Here is a 17,751-nt window from a genome sequence, read left to right as displayed (position 1 = left end):
AAGGGCCAATCACGCACAACCTTTGCAGCAGATTACTACAGGCTGATTGCCCGCCGAGAACAGTTAGGTGCCTTTCGCTTGCACAGGGCATTGCCAGGTAGGGAAGAACAACACAAATCTTCCTTTATTATGTGTGCTGCTGTGGTGTCTGTGCCTCTAGCTATGTACCTTTTGTATAGCTAAAATGGGATTTGATTTTTAAATAGTACTTTTTCCTTTTGAAACCTAGTTAAATGCTTCTGTTTGTTGAAAACTTGACTGGTTTGGCTCTGAGCTAATTTTAAAATAATTAATCTCTGTAGACCTTTAATTCTCTTGTGCGTAAAGGGTCACTGCCGTAGCACAGCATGGGCTCAGCCTCTTCCTAAAAGGGTGAATTTAGGAAATCAATCTTTTAAAATCACATTTTCATCTTCTGCAAAAAAAAAAAAAAAAAAAAGTCACCAATCCTATGGATGCTGTGATGAAGCTCCTCACCAGTATATGCAAAAACCCCAACATGGAAGACTTCATTGGCACTTAATGTGTTTGTTCTCATCATATCTCAGCGTCACATAATGTTTTCTAATCTCTCAAGCTTTTACTTTTAAATTCTATTTGCTATTCAGAAAGGCACTTTATCTGATTAGATAATAAAAGTTAACTGAATAAAATCTGTCTCCATCTATAGAAAAATATGCAGGGATACCACACTTGATTCTTTCCCTTTTGCTAAAATGATCACATGTTGTAGAATATGATGCCTAACAGGAGCCTAACATTAGCCAAGAAGGTGACTTTGTGCAAACTAGAAAAAGATGCTCCCTCTGGGTGAACAAATTAAAGAGACACCCTCTGGGGCTTTGACTAAAGCTATAACCTTAAAAACGAACCATTAGTCGTTTTAACAATACCAAAAAGGAACCTTAAACAGGTTTGTATGTTTCATCCCCTCTAACAGAGCAGAGACTGACTGACTTTCAAAATGTGGATGCCATTCCTGCTTCTCACTTAACTCCTTTCTCTGCGTAATTCTTTACAGAAATCCATGAGGATTAGGCTCCCTGTCTACCAAGAATATCAAACTCATTTGTTAAAAGCAAACATACAATCTAGGTTCTAATTAGACTCATAGATCACGGTACTGGAGGGAGCCGCAAAGGAGCTTTGGATAGTGCCTATACGCTGGGTTCCTTCCTACCTTCCCAGATGCAAACTCATAAATATAGGGCTGGCCCCCGGGAATACAGATAGCAGTAGGATATAGTTCCTGTCCTTAGGAGCCCTACATAGGGTGGCAGACTTCCAAACAAATTAATGCAATAAGGCAAGATATTATTGACCATATTACACATTACTTAAAATCTAATTTTTCATGTAACGAAAATTCTTTAAAATAATCAAGTCCTCTTTCAGTTTCAATTTTAATACTTAGACTTAAGCTTTTGTTAGAAAAGGCCTTATTTCTGTGAATGATATGGTTACCTTTTGTCAAAATTAGCTGGCCTGCAAAAAAAAATTTACCTACGATACATTATTGAAATGTTTAAAGGGATAACCAAATAACTTGACCAGTATTTAAAGTAATGATGGTGCATTGTCCTTACCATGTTAAATTCTATGATTTCTCTTAAATCAGAGATTTTAAAGTTCTTTTAAAAAATAACCTTATTATTCAAAGTATAGCAGTGAAATATGCAGGAAATATTTTTACTAATATTTTTACAAATATTGGGTAAAATGTAAGCCATTAGTAAGACTTCTCAGAGACAGAGACAAGAACCTAACTCCATCCTGCAGCCACCAGACCACCTCTCGCCACATATTAGGAAGACACGGTCTAGAGAAATGTTTCCTTTTTAAGGACAAAACAAAACAATATGAAACAACAAATAGCTTTAATGTAATATTTGCATAAAGGATTAAAGAAGAGGTAGAGAAAGGACTCTAAACCCCTTTCAGCTCTCTCATCTCACCACCTTGCTCTTAAGAAAACAAAGCAAGAAAAGAGAAAGGGTAAGAGGTTTGGACAGCACCATGGAGCAGGTTTCTCTTGATTTGGAATATAATGATATTCAACAGCCACTTAAAAAAAGATAAGTGTACCATGCATCTATCATTCTACTGAAAGCTATCTCCTTCAAGCCTCAGGTTTTGTTTTCAACACAGAGATATATATACTTCTATATATAAGTATATATGCACGTATGTTATGTATATACAGACATATGGATATATAATACACATAAAGATAGATAAGACATACACGCATACATAAACATATGTATTACTCCAATTTGTGCAGCAAACTAAAAGACTTTCAGAAAGAACTCTGAGGCTAAAAATGAGGAGACATAATGTCTAGATGGAATGATATTCTAGTCCCTATAGAACAAGCCAAAATCTCTTCATTTACTTACATGTTTTGGGTCTCTGGAATCCAGGCTATCTATGGCTATTTGCAGGTCCTTGATATCATTCTGCTTTTCAGCAATTTCTTGCCTTTGCTTTTCCATCTGCGTTTCTAGATCCACAGCTTCTTGGCGTAATTTATTGAGAAGCTGTATCCTACCACTCAACTGCTTGAAAAGAAGGTCTTTCTCCGATTCTGAAACCTAATCACCCCCCATACCCCAACACACAATTAACAGAGGATAGCAACAGTGATTTACAAATTTAAAGAAAACTTCTAAAATTTAAAAAGGTATTCTGTGCTCTACCAGTTTTTTTAATAAAAGTAAAATGTTAAAGTCATCTAGGCATTCCATTAATATTTTATACTTTTATGCTTATTACATGTAGAAAATCTTATTTTATAAAAGTTTATGAAAACTCATAAAAGCTATGAGGTAAAAATGAAGTTGTCAATTCCAGTATAAGCAACTTGTAAATTATTAACAATAATAACCATAATATTAATAGTCAACTTTATATAGCACTTACCCCTGTTATGAGCATGTCAAGCAAATTAATAGTATAATGAAAATTTAGGCTTATATGTACTCATAAAATAACTTTTCAAGCACATTTTCTAAGCATCCATTTATTTAAAAATTAGGTACATTATTTACATCTATTGATCTACCTATATAAGCTTCGGTCGACATTATTATAAAACATTCTTTTTTTAATTATTAAAATCATTTTTGATGGCTCCCTCTACCTCATCTCCCACTTTCAATCCATTTTTTTTAAGTTTTTATTTATTTAAGTAATCTTTACACCCCATGTGGGGCTCGAACTCATGACCCCAACATCAAGAGTCGAATGCTCCTCCAACTAAACCAGCCAGGCACCCCTCAATCCATTTTTAAGTCTGATCAGTTCACCTGCCAAATTTTGCTAACAATCAGTTTATTTCCCTCCACATCCACCATCGCCCCCCTAGTCCAGGCCATTACCATCTCTTGCCTGTACTGAACAACAGCCCCACAGGAGATTCACCCATCTCCATTCTTTCTGTCTCCCTCACCCTATTTCACTCTCAGGCAGTAGCCAGAGTGACCTTATAAAAATACAAACAGGATCAGTCATTCTACTACCTAGTGTCCTTCAAAAGCTTCCCATTACCTTCAGACTAAAATTCAAATGCCTTACTCTCTACCATAGGACAGCCTATGAAGCCTGGCATAATCTTTGACCTCATCTTCCACACAGTCTCCTTCCCTCGGCAGAGAAAACTTTAGTGTGAAGGTCTTTGCACCCACTGCCTGGAATACTCGATCCCCTAACACTACCTCGCTGGCTCCTTCACATCCTTTGGGTTTCAGCCCAAATGTCACCTCCTCAGAGAGGCCTTTGTGGCTCCACAATCTAAATTATATCCTTTTTATTGCCTCTCCTAACTTTCTGTTTTTTTCCTACAACACACAAGTTGTTTAACTATATTTCCTTTTTACTTTTTTAATGCTTGTTCATGGCCTATTTCCTGTCCATGTGGGAGGGAAATATACCTGTTTTATTCATCACTCAGGGCCCAGCCCAGTCAGGAGCTAGCATATAGTAAGCTTCCAATAAACTTGAATCAATTTCTAGTTACTATATAATTTTAAAATCACAATATAGTGTATCTTTTGAAAGAATCTATAATTTGGACTTCACATTCTTGTTTTACCTACTATGGTATGAATGCAGTTACCAACATAATTTTGAAATACTGATTTTTAAAAGTTGCGAATAACTAAAACCTTTTACACACTTAAAAACTGTCAAGATACTTCCTTTTTAAATACTCCCTATGCAATTACATCATGGGTTTGAGCTGTTTATTTCTTCATGACATACTCTGGTAATTTCTGAGAGTGTAACACCTCCATCTTTTTGTTCACCATATTTTGTATCATTTACATTTTTGCTGCTTGTGTTTGATAATGTGCATGTATAGTAAAGATGTCTTCTGACTCTTAATCTAGGTCCCAGGATCTTAAAGGTGGGTAGTGCCTAAGTAAATTAGAACCAATATAACAGGAAGCATCAACCTCCCTGGGTAAAGGAGACACTTTCATAATAGAGTAGACAGAACACCTCTTTTTACATAAACTATAAGTAATTTATTTCTGTATGCTTTATAAAATGTTAATAGAATGTCATCATGAATGGAAGGAAAATGTAACTGGAAAATACTAGAACCACAGCTGATGCTGAAAACTGTTACTACGTAATTAATTAGGCAGCACTGATTTAAAATTTGTTTCACATGGTTATGAAGGAAGAAAACACATTTCATTTTTTTCATTTCCTCCTGCATTGCTACTTGGCTTTTACGTACTTTTTTAAGTTGTATAGCTTCTTCCAGCTGTTTAAATTCTTCAGTAGCTTTTAAAATTTGTTGTTCTGCCTTTTCTATTTCATCGTGTAGTTCTGATAGTCGAGTTTGTGCTGCAGATTTAAAAACCATGAACATAGACACACACAAGAAAAATCTTGAATTCTCAAATTTCTACCAGATTTTTTTTCTTCACAATAACCTCCTCCTCCCAATTAAATTCTGTTGTTATAGATCACAGAAATTTAAAAAAAAGAAAAGTAATTTATGACAGTTTTCCACTCAGTTAATCTCTAGAATAGTTTTTTGATATGCTATTGAACTCTAATTGATCATTTTATTCATAAAATTCTTAACATAAAAAGGGGCCTTACTTGATGCATCCAACACTAAAGAACTCTTCTGAGAGAGTAAGGATTTATTGGTAAATACGCATTTAGGTGTCACTAAGTTATAATTAGGTTCAAGCTATTACAAAAAGTCTGTTAGAGGTAATTACTTTATGATAGGGCTTGGTATCAAGAAATTCACCACTGAACAGTGTCTTCCAGCTAGGGGTGATCTCAAATCAATTACTCTCTATCTCAAATTTCCAATTTCTCTCCTTCCCTCCCTCCCTGCCTCCTATAAAACTATGAGACCCTTGAAGCTAGTCTACACATATATCTGATTTATTTCTGCTTTCCTCTTCCGGAACTTTGTATAGGGTGTATGAGACAGACAACTCAGTCTCTTTTCTCAACCCTTCTCCAAGCCAACCTTTCTACTGGCCTTCCATGTTTTCCATTTAGCTACCAACCAAGGGAAGATGAGCTGCTTCACTGGATTGGTGAGAGCCCCAGAATGGGCCACAATTACTAGGGGGATACATAAACTCAGATCTGCTTTCTTCTTCCATACCCATGCAGCTCACTGGGTAAGTGGATTTAGAGTATGCCATTGGCAGGGTCTCTAAGAGCCCTCTTGGATTGCCTTCTTCGTCTTTATGACTTGCCAGGAAGTGGTAAGATCCTTTCAATTAGATGTTTTGGGACAGGTTGGTAAGAGTCAGAAGCTGGTCTTAGGCCCAAGCCTAAGGAGGGTGCACTGATCCAGCTTATTCAAAGCGCTGCTTTAGGTTTTGGCTACATGCGTAATAATCAGTAAAGTGGTACTTGCTACAATTATGACCAATTATATCTTTGAATGTGCAGCTCCAACAGTGAGAAAGACCTGCTGGCAGGTCAAGATTTAAGCATTCTTGGATCCCCTGGACATGCTGCCACCACATTACTGTCAAGAACTCCATTTTCAACCATAACAAGAATCATTAAAAAATGATTTGCTCAATGAATCACTACTTTTTTTTTAGGCTTTTCATGTAAACAACAAAATAAGTACCTTAGGCATGTTAATGAAAAGAATTATAAAACAAAATTTGCCTATATATTCAATCTTTTTATATTTTTAAAAGAATTTAAAATAACTTTTGTTAACCTGCACTTATTTTTTTTTCTTTGTCTTCCAGTTGTATGTCCAGTGATGTATGGGCTCCCAAGTTCACATGCTCATTTCTGAGTTGTTCCCCTTCGTCTGGCTCCATCTTCTTGATCTTTACTGTCTGGGCATTTGCAATGATATAACTCTCTGTAGTGAACATATTTCTCTTGTATCTGGATTTGCCAATGTAAGGGCTTTCATCTGGGGTTTTATCAATTTCGACATACTAAAAGCAAAATAAGTAAATATTTATGGTTCAATAAGTAACTTCTAAGCAGCCGAGGGATATTATTCATTTTATTAGTGAAGAACATATCACAGAATTGCCTAAATATTAATCCTACATGCCTAGAAGTTGAAAAATATATACCATTTTTTATCTCACTCTTAATATACCAAAAAAGAACTAAAACAAAAAATGGTCTCTAAGAATTCCTCCTATCCCCAAAAAGTGGGGTTAGTTTGGTTGATTAAAGAACTGCCTACAGTTTTGTGATTAATAGCACTGCTTAATCTCTCCAATCAGAAATTTAGGTGTTTTATTTTGGTTTCTTAGCTGATATGTAAGTAAAATCTCAGTCTAATAAATTTTAGTAATTGATTTTTTTTATGAACTATTGGTTGGAATCACACAGATTCTCTTGGGGCTTTTTATCTCTTTTGGATGCTGCTCTAACATACTGAACCAAAAAATTCACTGATTCAACCACAATACGTTTACTCTGCTGATGCCCTCATAACAAGAAAGTGGAATGGTTACTGATAAAGTCTCTTAAACATTTTTACCATCCACCTTACCCCACTCCACTCTCTGTTGGCTTTAACTTTGGATTACTAAAATGTTAAACTCTAAGTAAATAAATAAATAAAAGTTAAACTCACCTCTGATGGGTAATAATTTAGTGGCTCGAATTTGGCATCAATTTTATAAAAGGCCAATTCCTGTTCCATCTCATACTGTTTCTGACATGCTCGCATTAGTTCCACGGTCTTCTGTTTTAGCTACAGCCCCAAGTTGATATGAAACACACATAGTGTCAGTAAGTTAGTATAAAGATACAATGGCACAGCAAGTTCCCATCATAACTAATAATTAGATTGTTTTAAACCCCACAGCAAATAGCAGAACATTCACAGTATTTTACCTTCATTCTAAAGTATTATAAAGAATGCAGTATAAAATTATCACTTCATAAAAGATCACGTAAAAGACCTTTGAAGTTTATATGCTATTTCAGGATACAAGGAATAAAGATTTAAAAAATCATTTAAATTTGCTTTATCCAAACATGAAAATAATTCTGTATCCATTATTTTTAAGTACTCTATTAAGTATCTGCTTCCTGATTTTTCAATAATTAACACTAATTTACTTAACTTACTCTGCAATGTTAATGATAGCTTCAAATTATGGATAGAGATGATATCTGGGATTAATTACAAAGGAATCACAAGAAGGAGTGAGAAGGATGAAAATAAGAGATTGGTTTTAATTGTACTTGTTGTTGCTGTAGTATCTCAGTGTTCTGAACAGTACTTTTGTAATAGAGGATAAAGGATGTGAATAAGGTCAATCAGATCCCAATATATAATATTAAATTTTTAATAAAGTAATTCTACTATAATTACAACTTTTTACTTATTCTTAGAAATTTTTGGAACTAGAAGAGATCATCCAATTTAATTATTTGAATTACAAATAGAGAAATTAAGTCCTAGATCGGTGAACTGTCTTGTCAAAAGTTACATATTAGATTAGTGGCAGAAGCTAAATATTTTATTAACTACCACTATCAGCCGCCTTCCTCCTGAACCAATCCTGTGAGTTCATTTCAAAGGTCCACTAAGTGATTTTTGCCTTTTTTTTTTTTTTGACAGCATCAGATAGTAGATACCAGACAAAAAACATGCAGAAAATTTTCATTAATATGAAAATAATGCAAGCTGAAGAGAATAAAACATAAACAAACATGAACATTTTACAAGGCCCAGGAACTCAAAGTCGTGCACGATTTAGCTTACAGTCATCTCCTGATTATCCGTGCAAGTGGAAGTAATGCTAACCTGAATGACAGGTAATCTTGATCAAGTGCTCACATATGCCAGAACGTGTGCTATCTCACTGACTCTTGACAGCTACCGTATGAAATGGTAAAAGCTGCACCAGGAGGTTAAATAACTTGCCCAGTTGCACAGCTCGTAGTGAAGAGGCAGAGTTCAATTACAAGTCTCCTGATTTCAAATCTAACACTTCATCTATTATACGATGCTGCCCTTGATGTCCTGCTGCAGGGTGTCCAGCACATTACCCACATTGATGCTTTCACTGAATGCTTTTAAGTCCCTGAATCTCAAGAAAGCAACTCATAACCAATAGCATCAACTAATCTTGGGTTTCTCTTCCCAAAGATCATTGGCAGTAGGGCCAAACAAAGGCAAATGCGACTGGAACCGTGGACAATGTATGGCTTGGTCTCTGCAGGCAAGTAATATATACTCTGTGCATTTTTAGATTACCTTTGTGTGTTTTTAGTACTAGCCTTAGCATTTAGTAAGCATTCAATAAATGTCTGCTGAAGAAATGCAAAAATGAGAGCAAATTAGGAGTCAAAGGACCTGGAAAGTAGGCTACTTACAGTATTAGCTGTGGATAATCAAGAGTTGACTGCAGTTAACATATTTACCGGTAAGAAAAATGATACAAATTCTTTCCCTCACATTCAAATTCACTGTCCTATGTACACAACCATTAAAAAAATTACACATACACACACAAGCACATTTCTTGAGAAGGCAAGCCAGTTTCAACACTTAAGATGTACACAGCATATTAATACAAGTTATCATGCAAACCATGAAAAACACAGTGTGCAATTCAGCCCTGAAGGAACTACCTTTAAGGAAGAATAAAGAATCGGCAGAAAATGATCTGCAAGAAACCAAGACAAGGGCTAAAAGGAGAAAAAAGCAAACAGAGGCCGTCACCTGGAGAACTTTGGAGAGTTAAGCTGTAGTAATAGAAGCTGCTCTTTACTGACAACTTACCTTAGGAAGATAATGTTACTAGAACCCGCACCATTCTTATATGGACACACATTTTATCATCATTCTATGTTACAGATTTACCACCTTCCATTACTTAGCTTAATTCAATTCAAATTGTTTTCATATTCATTACCTTATTTAGTCCTCACAACTCTGTGAGGCTGGCAGGACAGGTAAATCATCCTCATATTAAAAATGAGGAAACTGAAGAACAGGAGTTAAATAAGTTGCAAAAAGACAAAGAGTAATATTAACATTAAAGTTAATTAAATTAATATTTGTTGGTGGCAGAAGAGGGGGACTATTATAGTTAAATGGCACCAGAAGTTTTACTTTAATGTTACTATGTTTCTTTTATAGGTTAAATGACCTACTATGTGAAGAGTTACTTTATGAAACTGGAAAGCATTATATAACTGTAGATGATATTATCACTAGATATTCTGCAGAAGATAATGGAAAATATTTTTCAGTTGTAGGCTCTTAGAATAAGATACAGAATTCTTTTTGAAACAGAATAGTCTTTTGGAAGAGCAAAAAAACAGGTGAAACAACATGAATTTAAAAAATGAGGGTTGCTGGAGGGGAGGGGGTTGGGGGGATGGGGTAACTGGGTGATGGACCTTAAGGAGGGCACAGGGATGTAATGAGCACTGGGTGTTATACAAGACTGATGAATCATTGAACTCTACCTCTGAAACTAATAATACACTATATGTTAATTAATTGAATTTAAATAAAAAATAGCCTGTTGATTAAAACAAGAAAAAAGAAATTTAAAGACTTTATAAAATAGCTAATAAATACATATGCAATACTAACTCTCCAACAACTAAAAAAAAGTGAAATTAAAGTAATGAGATTCCACTTTTTTCCTATCCTATTCATAAGTTCAAAATAATAATTTCAAGTGGGGAATTGGGTTCTTTCACACACTGCTGTAGAACCATAAAGCAGGTATATGCTTTTAATATTTACCAAAATTTAAAATGCAAATTACACAGTAATTCCATTTGTAGTGATTTCTTAAAATTATTATTTTTTTTAGTAACCTCTACCCCCAACGTGGGGCTTGAACTCATGAACCTGAGACAGAGTCACATGCTCTACTGACTGAGCCAGCCAAGCACCCCAACTTGTAGTGATTTATACCAAGGAATTACTATTATGAATGCATAAGTACATATTTACAAAGATTTTCTCTGTGTATTGTTTCTAATAAAAAAATGGAAGCAACCTAAATATTCATCAATAAGTAGGTTAAATAAATTACTGTGTATCCATATAATGGAACACAATATAGACTTTGAAAAAAATAAAAAAGATTTATATGTGTGTATATGTGTGTGTGCACATGTGTGTGGGTATGTTTTTTAACTTGGAGAGCTATGATATATATACCGCTTTGTAAAAAAATAAGATGCAGAATTAAAAAATATAGTAAGGTTCTTTTTTATCGCAAAATATTTAAAGGTACATATATTTAATTACATATATATTATATAACTATATGCGTACATTTAAGCATAGAAAACTTTTAAAAAGGATTATATACACCCAGAGAACAGGGAAGGGAAAGAGTGAGACCTTCATTTTCCACTGTATACATTTGTGTGGTCTGAATTTGTTATGATAAATATATACTAACTTCATATGTCAATATGTTTTTAAATGGTTAATGATAAAAATAACAATGACATAAAGAAGAGCAATGTCTTCTAACCAAAAATAGTTACTGAAAATAAACCCAGCAAAAACTGTTGACAATTTATAAAACATTTATTCACAGCACAAACATATCAACATAAGTAGAAAAAAGAATATTAGCAACTATAATAATCCATAATTTTGGGATAGTGCAAGGTCAAAAGATGCAACATTTTGCCCAGGTTTTCTTTTTCCTTTTTTAAGATTTTATTTATTTATTTGACAGAGAGAGAGAGAGAGAGCACAAGCAAGGGGAGCAGGAGAGGGAGAAGCAGGCTCCCCACTGAGCAGGGAGCCCCATGCAGGGCTGGATCCCAGGGTCCTGGGATTACGACCTGAGCCAAAGGCAGACGCTCAACGGACTGAGCCACCCAGGCACCCCTTGCCCAGTTTTTCAATGAGCTAGCTAACATGTACCAGGGAGTCTGCATATAGAAATTATGTTTTTTTATCTTAGTAATAAAAGATGGTTTCTATGTTATAAAAAAGATCAGTAAGTCAGGAAAATTTATTAAATGTTCACAAATATCAAGTAATACCATAGTAAGTACTGATTTTTATATTTGTATTTTCTTTTACTTTTTTTAAGTTTTACTTATTATTTATTTTTAAGTAGGCACCACACCCAACATGGGGCTTGAACTCAAGATCAAGAGTTATACACTCTACCAACTGAGCCAGCCAGGTGCCTCTATACTTGTATTTTACATACAAATGTTAAGTGGTGGCTGCTAAAATAAAATTGATTGTCACGTAAGTTTCCAATGATTTAATTAATCATCATTATGGAATTATGGAATAGAGAGCAACAGATGTATAATATAAAACTACTGATAATTATCAGATTATTAACATCATATATAATATGCCTTCAGAATATGGCTGACATATTTGAAAACTACCTGCAAATAAGAGGCATATGAAGAAACCCACAAATGCTCTGAATAGTTAACTGACAGAGCTGGGAAAGATGCCCTGTCTTTCATCATGTCCCCCTGCTATAAATCATCTTTTTCTTCAGGCAAAGAAGAGCTCAAGAAAGAGGTAGTCAGTATTCAGATTTCAAGTAACAATTTCCATCTCTACACAGAGAAGGAAACACTTTTTCCTTGCTAAAAAACAAAAGTGCTTAAGCAGAATTCTTGTCAACAAAGCAAGTCTATTCAAGGCAGAATGCCCATCTTGAAAGGGAGGTGCAAAAAGAAAGAGAACTATCTAGGATATCATTAGTTACATGAGAAATCAAATTCTCTTAAGTTATGCACAGATCAGAAAAAGAATTGTCAAAAGAAAAAAAAAAGAGACTAGCAATAGCTACTTTTTCCTTCAAGGAAAGTAACCTAATTATTTTACAGAATCAGATTCTCTGGGTTGAAAAGGCCTTTTAAGGTCATTTAGCCCATCTCCCTAGCTAATGTCTTTTATCTTTTCTCTAAGCCCTGAGCATATATGCCAGTTTCAGTGACAGCAACCCCATTCCAGAGTTATCACATTTTGTCTTAGGACAGTTATTAGAAATTTCTTTTTTTTTTTTTTTCCGAGAGAGAGAGAAAGAGCGAGAGAGCGCGCGCGTGCGAGCACATGCGCGAGCCGGGGCGGGGGGTGGGGGGGGCAGTGGGCTAAGGGAGGAGGGGTCAGAGAGAGAATCCTAAGCAGGCTCCATGCTGGGCGTGGAGCTCCATCTCATGACCTTGAGATCATGACCTGAGCCGAAAGCAAGAGTCAGATGCTCAACTGACAGAGTCACCCAGGTGCCCCTAGAAATTTCTTTATTACTAAATGAAAAATTGTTTTGTTAAAATTCGATTTGCCATTTCTTAATTTTATCTCATGGGATCCTGGTCAGTAACTTTGGTCCCTCTTCCATGAAACAGTCCTTTGATTCTCTGAAGGTAACTGTCATAGCTCACTAGATTGCCTCTTCTCCAGCTTGGACACCCCTGTTGCTTTGGCCACTCCTCACAGGGCGTGGTCTTGAGGCCTTTGCAGTCTCTGGGTCTGGCACCTTCTGATTATAAGCTATCTAATCTGTCTAAATCTCTTCTAAAATATCTTTTCTTCCTATTTCAACCATAAAGCCAAATTATATAAAATTTAAACATTACAGATATGCATAAATGGCAATTTGAAAGTGCTTTATAATTCCACTCCCCAGAAATAACTACTGTCAAGAGTTTGGTACATATCTACCATTTTCCCCTACATACACTTATACTATTATACATACTACCTATAAAGCATCGTACTTGATATACGGTTTCATAGCTTGCTTTTTTCACATAGCAATATGGATCAGACATACCTCCATATCAGGACATATAGCTCTACCTCATTTTAATAGCAACACAATTATTCTACCAGATGGATATCCACTGAGGGACATTTCAGCTATTTTCAATATTTTATAAACAATATAAACAATATTGTAGTGAATATCCCTGTATGTATGTGTATATGTGTAGATACATAATATCTTTATACATTCTTGCTACAATTTCCACAAAATGTATTAGAAATGTGTATCATATATAACTATTATATATTAAATAAGTATATATAATATTTCTAATATATAGAACATAGGGTATGTCCCTTTAAATTTGGATAATTTTGCCAATTTGCCTTCTAAAAGTTTTTGCCAATATACAGTCTCACCAACAATGTTGTTGTTAAAAATAAAATACAAACATCTAGGGGCAGTCTGACCAACTCCTCAGTGTGGGGCTCCACTGTCCTCCTTTATTTTGGATACCATACTTCACATAATGCAGCGAAGATAGTATTCGTCCTTTGGGGACCCATGTCATGCAGTGCACGGTCAACTACAATTTGTAGAAACTTCTGCACAAATTTCTGTTAAACCACATCTTCCTCATTCTACAGTCAAGAAGTTTTGTTTTTAGACCCAAGGACAAAGAATTCTCTATTTCAAGAGAATATAGTCAAAGCAATGTAAAACACAGGCTTACCAATTCATTTTTTGTGTTTAGGTTACTCTCCATCTCTTCATAGCTCTGTTTTTGTAACCTGGCCTCCTCTTTCAGGGATTTGTTCAATTTATCTTGACTTTTAATTTCCTCAAGGAACCTTGTCTGCTCACTCCTAAGCTCTTCAGTTTCCATTATCTTCTTCTCCAGATCTCTTTCCAGTCTTTCTACCTCGTCTGCCAACACAAATTTAATAGTTTATTAATAGTTATATTTTCTACTTAAAGAAAGGTAAGACTATTTCTCAAATAATAGCAAAAGAAGTCTTAGAATAATATAAATACAATTCTACTTTGAAGACTATTCACTATGGTTTCGGGGAAAAAAAAGACAATCTTGAGCGAGCAAGTGATTTATATCTAAATGTGAGAACGCATTATCATTTGGATAACAATTTTAAAAGATAACACATTACAGGGCACTTGGGTGGCTCAGTCTATTAAGTGTCCGACTCTTGGTTTCAGCTCAGGTCATGATCTCAGGGTTGTGAGATCTGGCCCGGTATCGGGCTCCACATACAGTGCGGAGACTGCTTGAAGATTCTCTCCCTCTGCATCCGCCCCCCCGCCCACCGCTCTCCAGCACTCTCTCTCTCTCTCTCAAGTAAATAAATAAATCTTAAAAAGAAAAAAGATAACACTTTACTTCCAAGTATTTCATTCAATTAGCATGTTGGTAAATGAGGTTTTTTTCCAGGTCTCCTATTAAAAAACATGTACTATTTTATCTGATATTAGTAATTACACTTTAAAGGATGCTGCAAGTAGGTTTGCAAAATACTCTGTGATCTTAAAAATCCTTCAAAGGCTTCCTACTATGGATAGGATAGCATCCAAAACTTATATGAAGAACTCACACAGATCTTCATGATTTGGTCCCAAACTCCCTCTCCAGCCTCATTTTCAAGTACACCCACTGCAGCCTTTCTGAAGTGACTCCATTTCTTGAGATTTGTGATGCCTCTTCTTACCTGCAAGCTTTTTTTTTTTTTTTAAGATTTTATTTATTTTAGAGAGAGAGAGAGAGAGGGAAAGGCAGAGGGGTAGGGAGAAGGATTAGCAGACTCCCTGTTGAGCACAGAGCCAGACATGGGGGCTCAATCTCACAATCCTGAAATCACTACCTGAGCCAAAGCCAAAAGTCAGATGCTTAACCATCTGAGCCACCCAGGCGCCCCTGCAGGCTTTTATTCACACCTCTGTCTGGAACTTTCTTCCTCTATCTCCTACTGGCCTATTTTGTACCCTCCACGTCTTAGTTTTGAAAAATATTTTGAGAAGCCTGCCCTGACTCTATCCTCTCCCCAGGTGAGATGCTTCCCAGGAATGCTCTCAGGTCACCCTGTACCTCTGCTGTGTCCTTCATCACACAACGAGTTATAAAATGTGGTCAGATGTCTATGCATCTGCCTTTCCCAATAAAGCTTTGTAAAAGCAGAAACTGCATCTGTCTGGCTCACCGCTGGATCCCAAGGACCTTAAAGGCTCCTAATTAATATTCAGAGTCATAAATAAGCCTAGGTAATTTAAACATTTCCCCCAAAAGTGTATTTATATGAGGACTTTCCTATGCACTATTTATATTTTTAAAGATTCCAAAACATAAACTCAGGGTAACAAATATTGAGTTAGGGGATCCAAACTAATAAAAATTTACCATATTTCTCAAGGATTGTATCAGACCATATGAAACTGCTGTTTTTGTAAGCCAAAATGGACTAACATCAATTTCAAATGGTTGAACCTACAGACTCATTTCCTAATGCTCTAAAATAGTTAATTCATACCTTTCTCTTTCTCTTCAAACCTCCCATACTCCTTCCATTTTCTTTCTCAGCTGATGATCTCCTATTACACTGAGAAAAGAGACACCACCCATGGGAACTTTCTCATTTTCCCACCACCAAAGCCACAAAACTACCCACACCTGCACACACTTTTGCTCCCTCCTGATAAAGTGTCCCTCATATCAAGAGACAATCTTTCCTCTTTTCTCTGATCTCATCTTGTCTTTTCAAGGACCATAAGAATTGAGCCATGATGGTCTCTCCACTCCACCCTCAAATATTCTCTTTCTTTCTTCAGTTACTAGCTTTGAGGTTTATTGCATTTGCTTCTGCCCATTTCCTGGTCTGGAAGCTACTGGTGAATTTTTTTTAACTTAAACTCTACTCTTTTTAAAAATCCATTTATTAGGTACTAGGAGAGAGAAATTGTGGGAGGAAATTTCAAACCTTCACCCAAATGTGTCCCTTCCATTCGCTCTTGGATCTATAATCTAGCATTTGTTCCAACCACTCCTTAACTATGCTGGTCAAGACCATCATGTATTGTCAATCTAAAGCACTTCTCTGTCCTCATCTTACTTTTTCTTTATGTCTGCAACATTCAACCTAGCTGACCACTTCCTCTCGTGAAATCTTCTTGGGGCTTTTGCAACCCACTATTTCCTGGGTTTCCCCTTACATGGCCTCTCTTTCTCGGTCTCCTTAGATGGCTTACCTTGCTCTTCTCAACCCCTGCCTGAGTGAGCCAATCAATTCCAATGGAATTAAGCATAATTGTTATGTTGACAACCCCCACATTTATGTCTCTTTGAACTCCAGACTCACATTTCTAACCCTCTTCTTGGTTGTCTCACAGACATTCAAACTCAGTATTCTAAAGTCTCCCTTGTGTATACATAATATCACCAATCCAACCACTTACTCAAGCCAGAATCCTAGGAATTACCCCATTCATTAGAAAGTATTGCTGATTCTACCTCCCAAACTGATCTATTCCACATCCACTACCTAAATACAGGCCACCAACACTTCTATCCTGGATTACCGCAACAGCCTCTGGACATGTCCCTTTATCTCCATTTGCCCTGCTCCAAATCATTCTCCATCCTGCATTAAAAATAATCTTTAAAAAAAATTTTTTTAATATTTTATTTATTTATTTATTTATTTATTTATTTATTTGAGAGAAAGAATGGGAGAGCATGAGATGGGGGAGGGTCAGAGGGAGAAGCAGACTCCCTGCTGAGCAGGGAGCCCGATGCAGGACTCGATCCTGGGACTCCAGGCAGTCGCTTAACCAACTGAGCCACCCAGGTGCCCCTCTTAAAAAAATTTTAATTCCAGTATACTTAACATACAGTGTTATATTAGTTTCAGGGATACAATATATGATTGAATTCTATGCATTACTCAGTGTTCATCAGGATAAGTGTACTCTAAAAATAATCTTCTTAATATAAAGTGGATCATGTCCCACTGCTGCCTAAAACTTCTCATTTGCTTCCTACTGCACCTGAAATAAAATCCAAACCCCAAGGCCCTGTGTCATCTCGCCCCTCCCCCAGCTCTCCCAACTTTTTCTGGAGCTGTCCTCTAGTCATACTGAACCTTTAGTTCCTTAATTTACCAGCGGCTTTCCAGCCTGAAAGTGCAAGCTGTTCCTCTCTCTGAACATCTTTCTTCACATGGCTAATCCTCTCCTGCCTATGCCGTCAGTTTATATGTCACTTCTCAGAGAGCCATTCCTTTACACCACCTTTGCCAAAAGGGGGTTCTCTCCTCTGTTACTTTATCTGGGTTTGCTTGCCTTTTGTCTTTCTTTTCCACTAAAATACAAGCTGCATGAAGTCCAGTACCATATGTCTTGTTCACCATTGTATCCTTAGTGCCAGATCCAGTGCCTGGCTCACAGTACGTGCTCAATAAATATTTGTTGGTTCTTAGTGACATTAATGTATAATTGTTGTATAATGACATTGATGTTAATTGGTTTATGGGGGTAT

At 36.1% G+C, this 17,751-nt stretch overlaps 1 protein-coding gene and 1 long non-coding RNA gene across 8 annotated transcripts in view; one reads left to right on the top strand and one right to left on the bottom strand.

Annotated features, from left to right (window-relative positions):
* CNTRL (centriolin) overlaps positions 1-17,751 on the bottom strand; it is an 81,386-nt gene that overhangs the window by 46,641 nt on the left and 16,994 nt on the right. For 4 of the 6 annotated variants that reach the window (XM_036107779.2, XM_078061703.1, XM_078061702.1 and 1 more), the window contains exons 7-12: positions 13,945-14,138; positions 9,118-9,174; positions 7,106-7,225; positions 6,221-6,449; positions 4,748-4,857; positions 2,400-2,594 (exon numbers count right to left, since the gene is read on the bottom strand). In XM_036107779.2, the coding sequence (XP_035963672.2) occupies positions 2,400-2,594; positions 4,748-4,857; positions 6,221-6,449; positions 7,106-7,225; positions 9,118-9,174; positions 13,945-14,138 (905 nt within the window). The remainder of the gene's footprint in view (positions 1-2,399; positions 2,595-4,747; positions 4,858-6,220; positions 6,450-7,105; positions 7,226-9,117; positions 9,175-13,944; positions 14,139-17,751) is intronic. The other 2 variants (XM_078061704.1, XM_078061705.1) reach the window with 1 other exon arrangement.
* On the top strand, positions 13-10,708 carry LOC118545495 (uncharacterized). Of its 2 annotated transcripts, none has more exons than XR_013443823.1 (3): positions 13-97; positions 6,252-9,813; positions 10,317-10,708. It is a non-coding gene; the product is annotated as an uncharacterized LOC118545495 (long non-coding RNA). The 2 variants fall into 2 exon arrangements; XR_004922123.2 differs by lacking the exon at positions 13-97 and adding an exon at positions 4,776-5,660.

Source organism: Halichoerus grypus, chromosome 14 (genome assembly GCF_964656455.1).
Source record: "Halichoerus grypus chromosome 14, mHalGry1.hap1.1, whole genome shotgun sequence".
NCBI lineage: Eukaryota > Metazoa > Chordata > Mammalia > Carnivora > Phocidae > Halichoerus > Halichoerus grypus.
The sequence above is the reverse complement of the archived record's forward strand: the minus strand, read 5'-3'. Positions and strand labels throughout refer to the sequence as shown.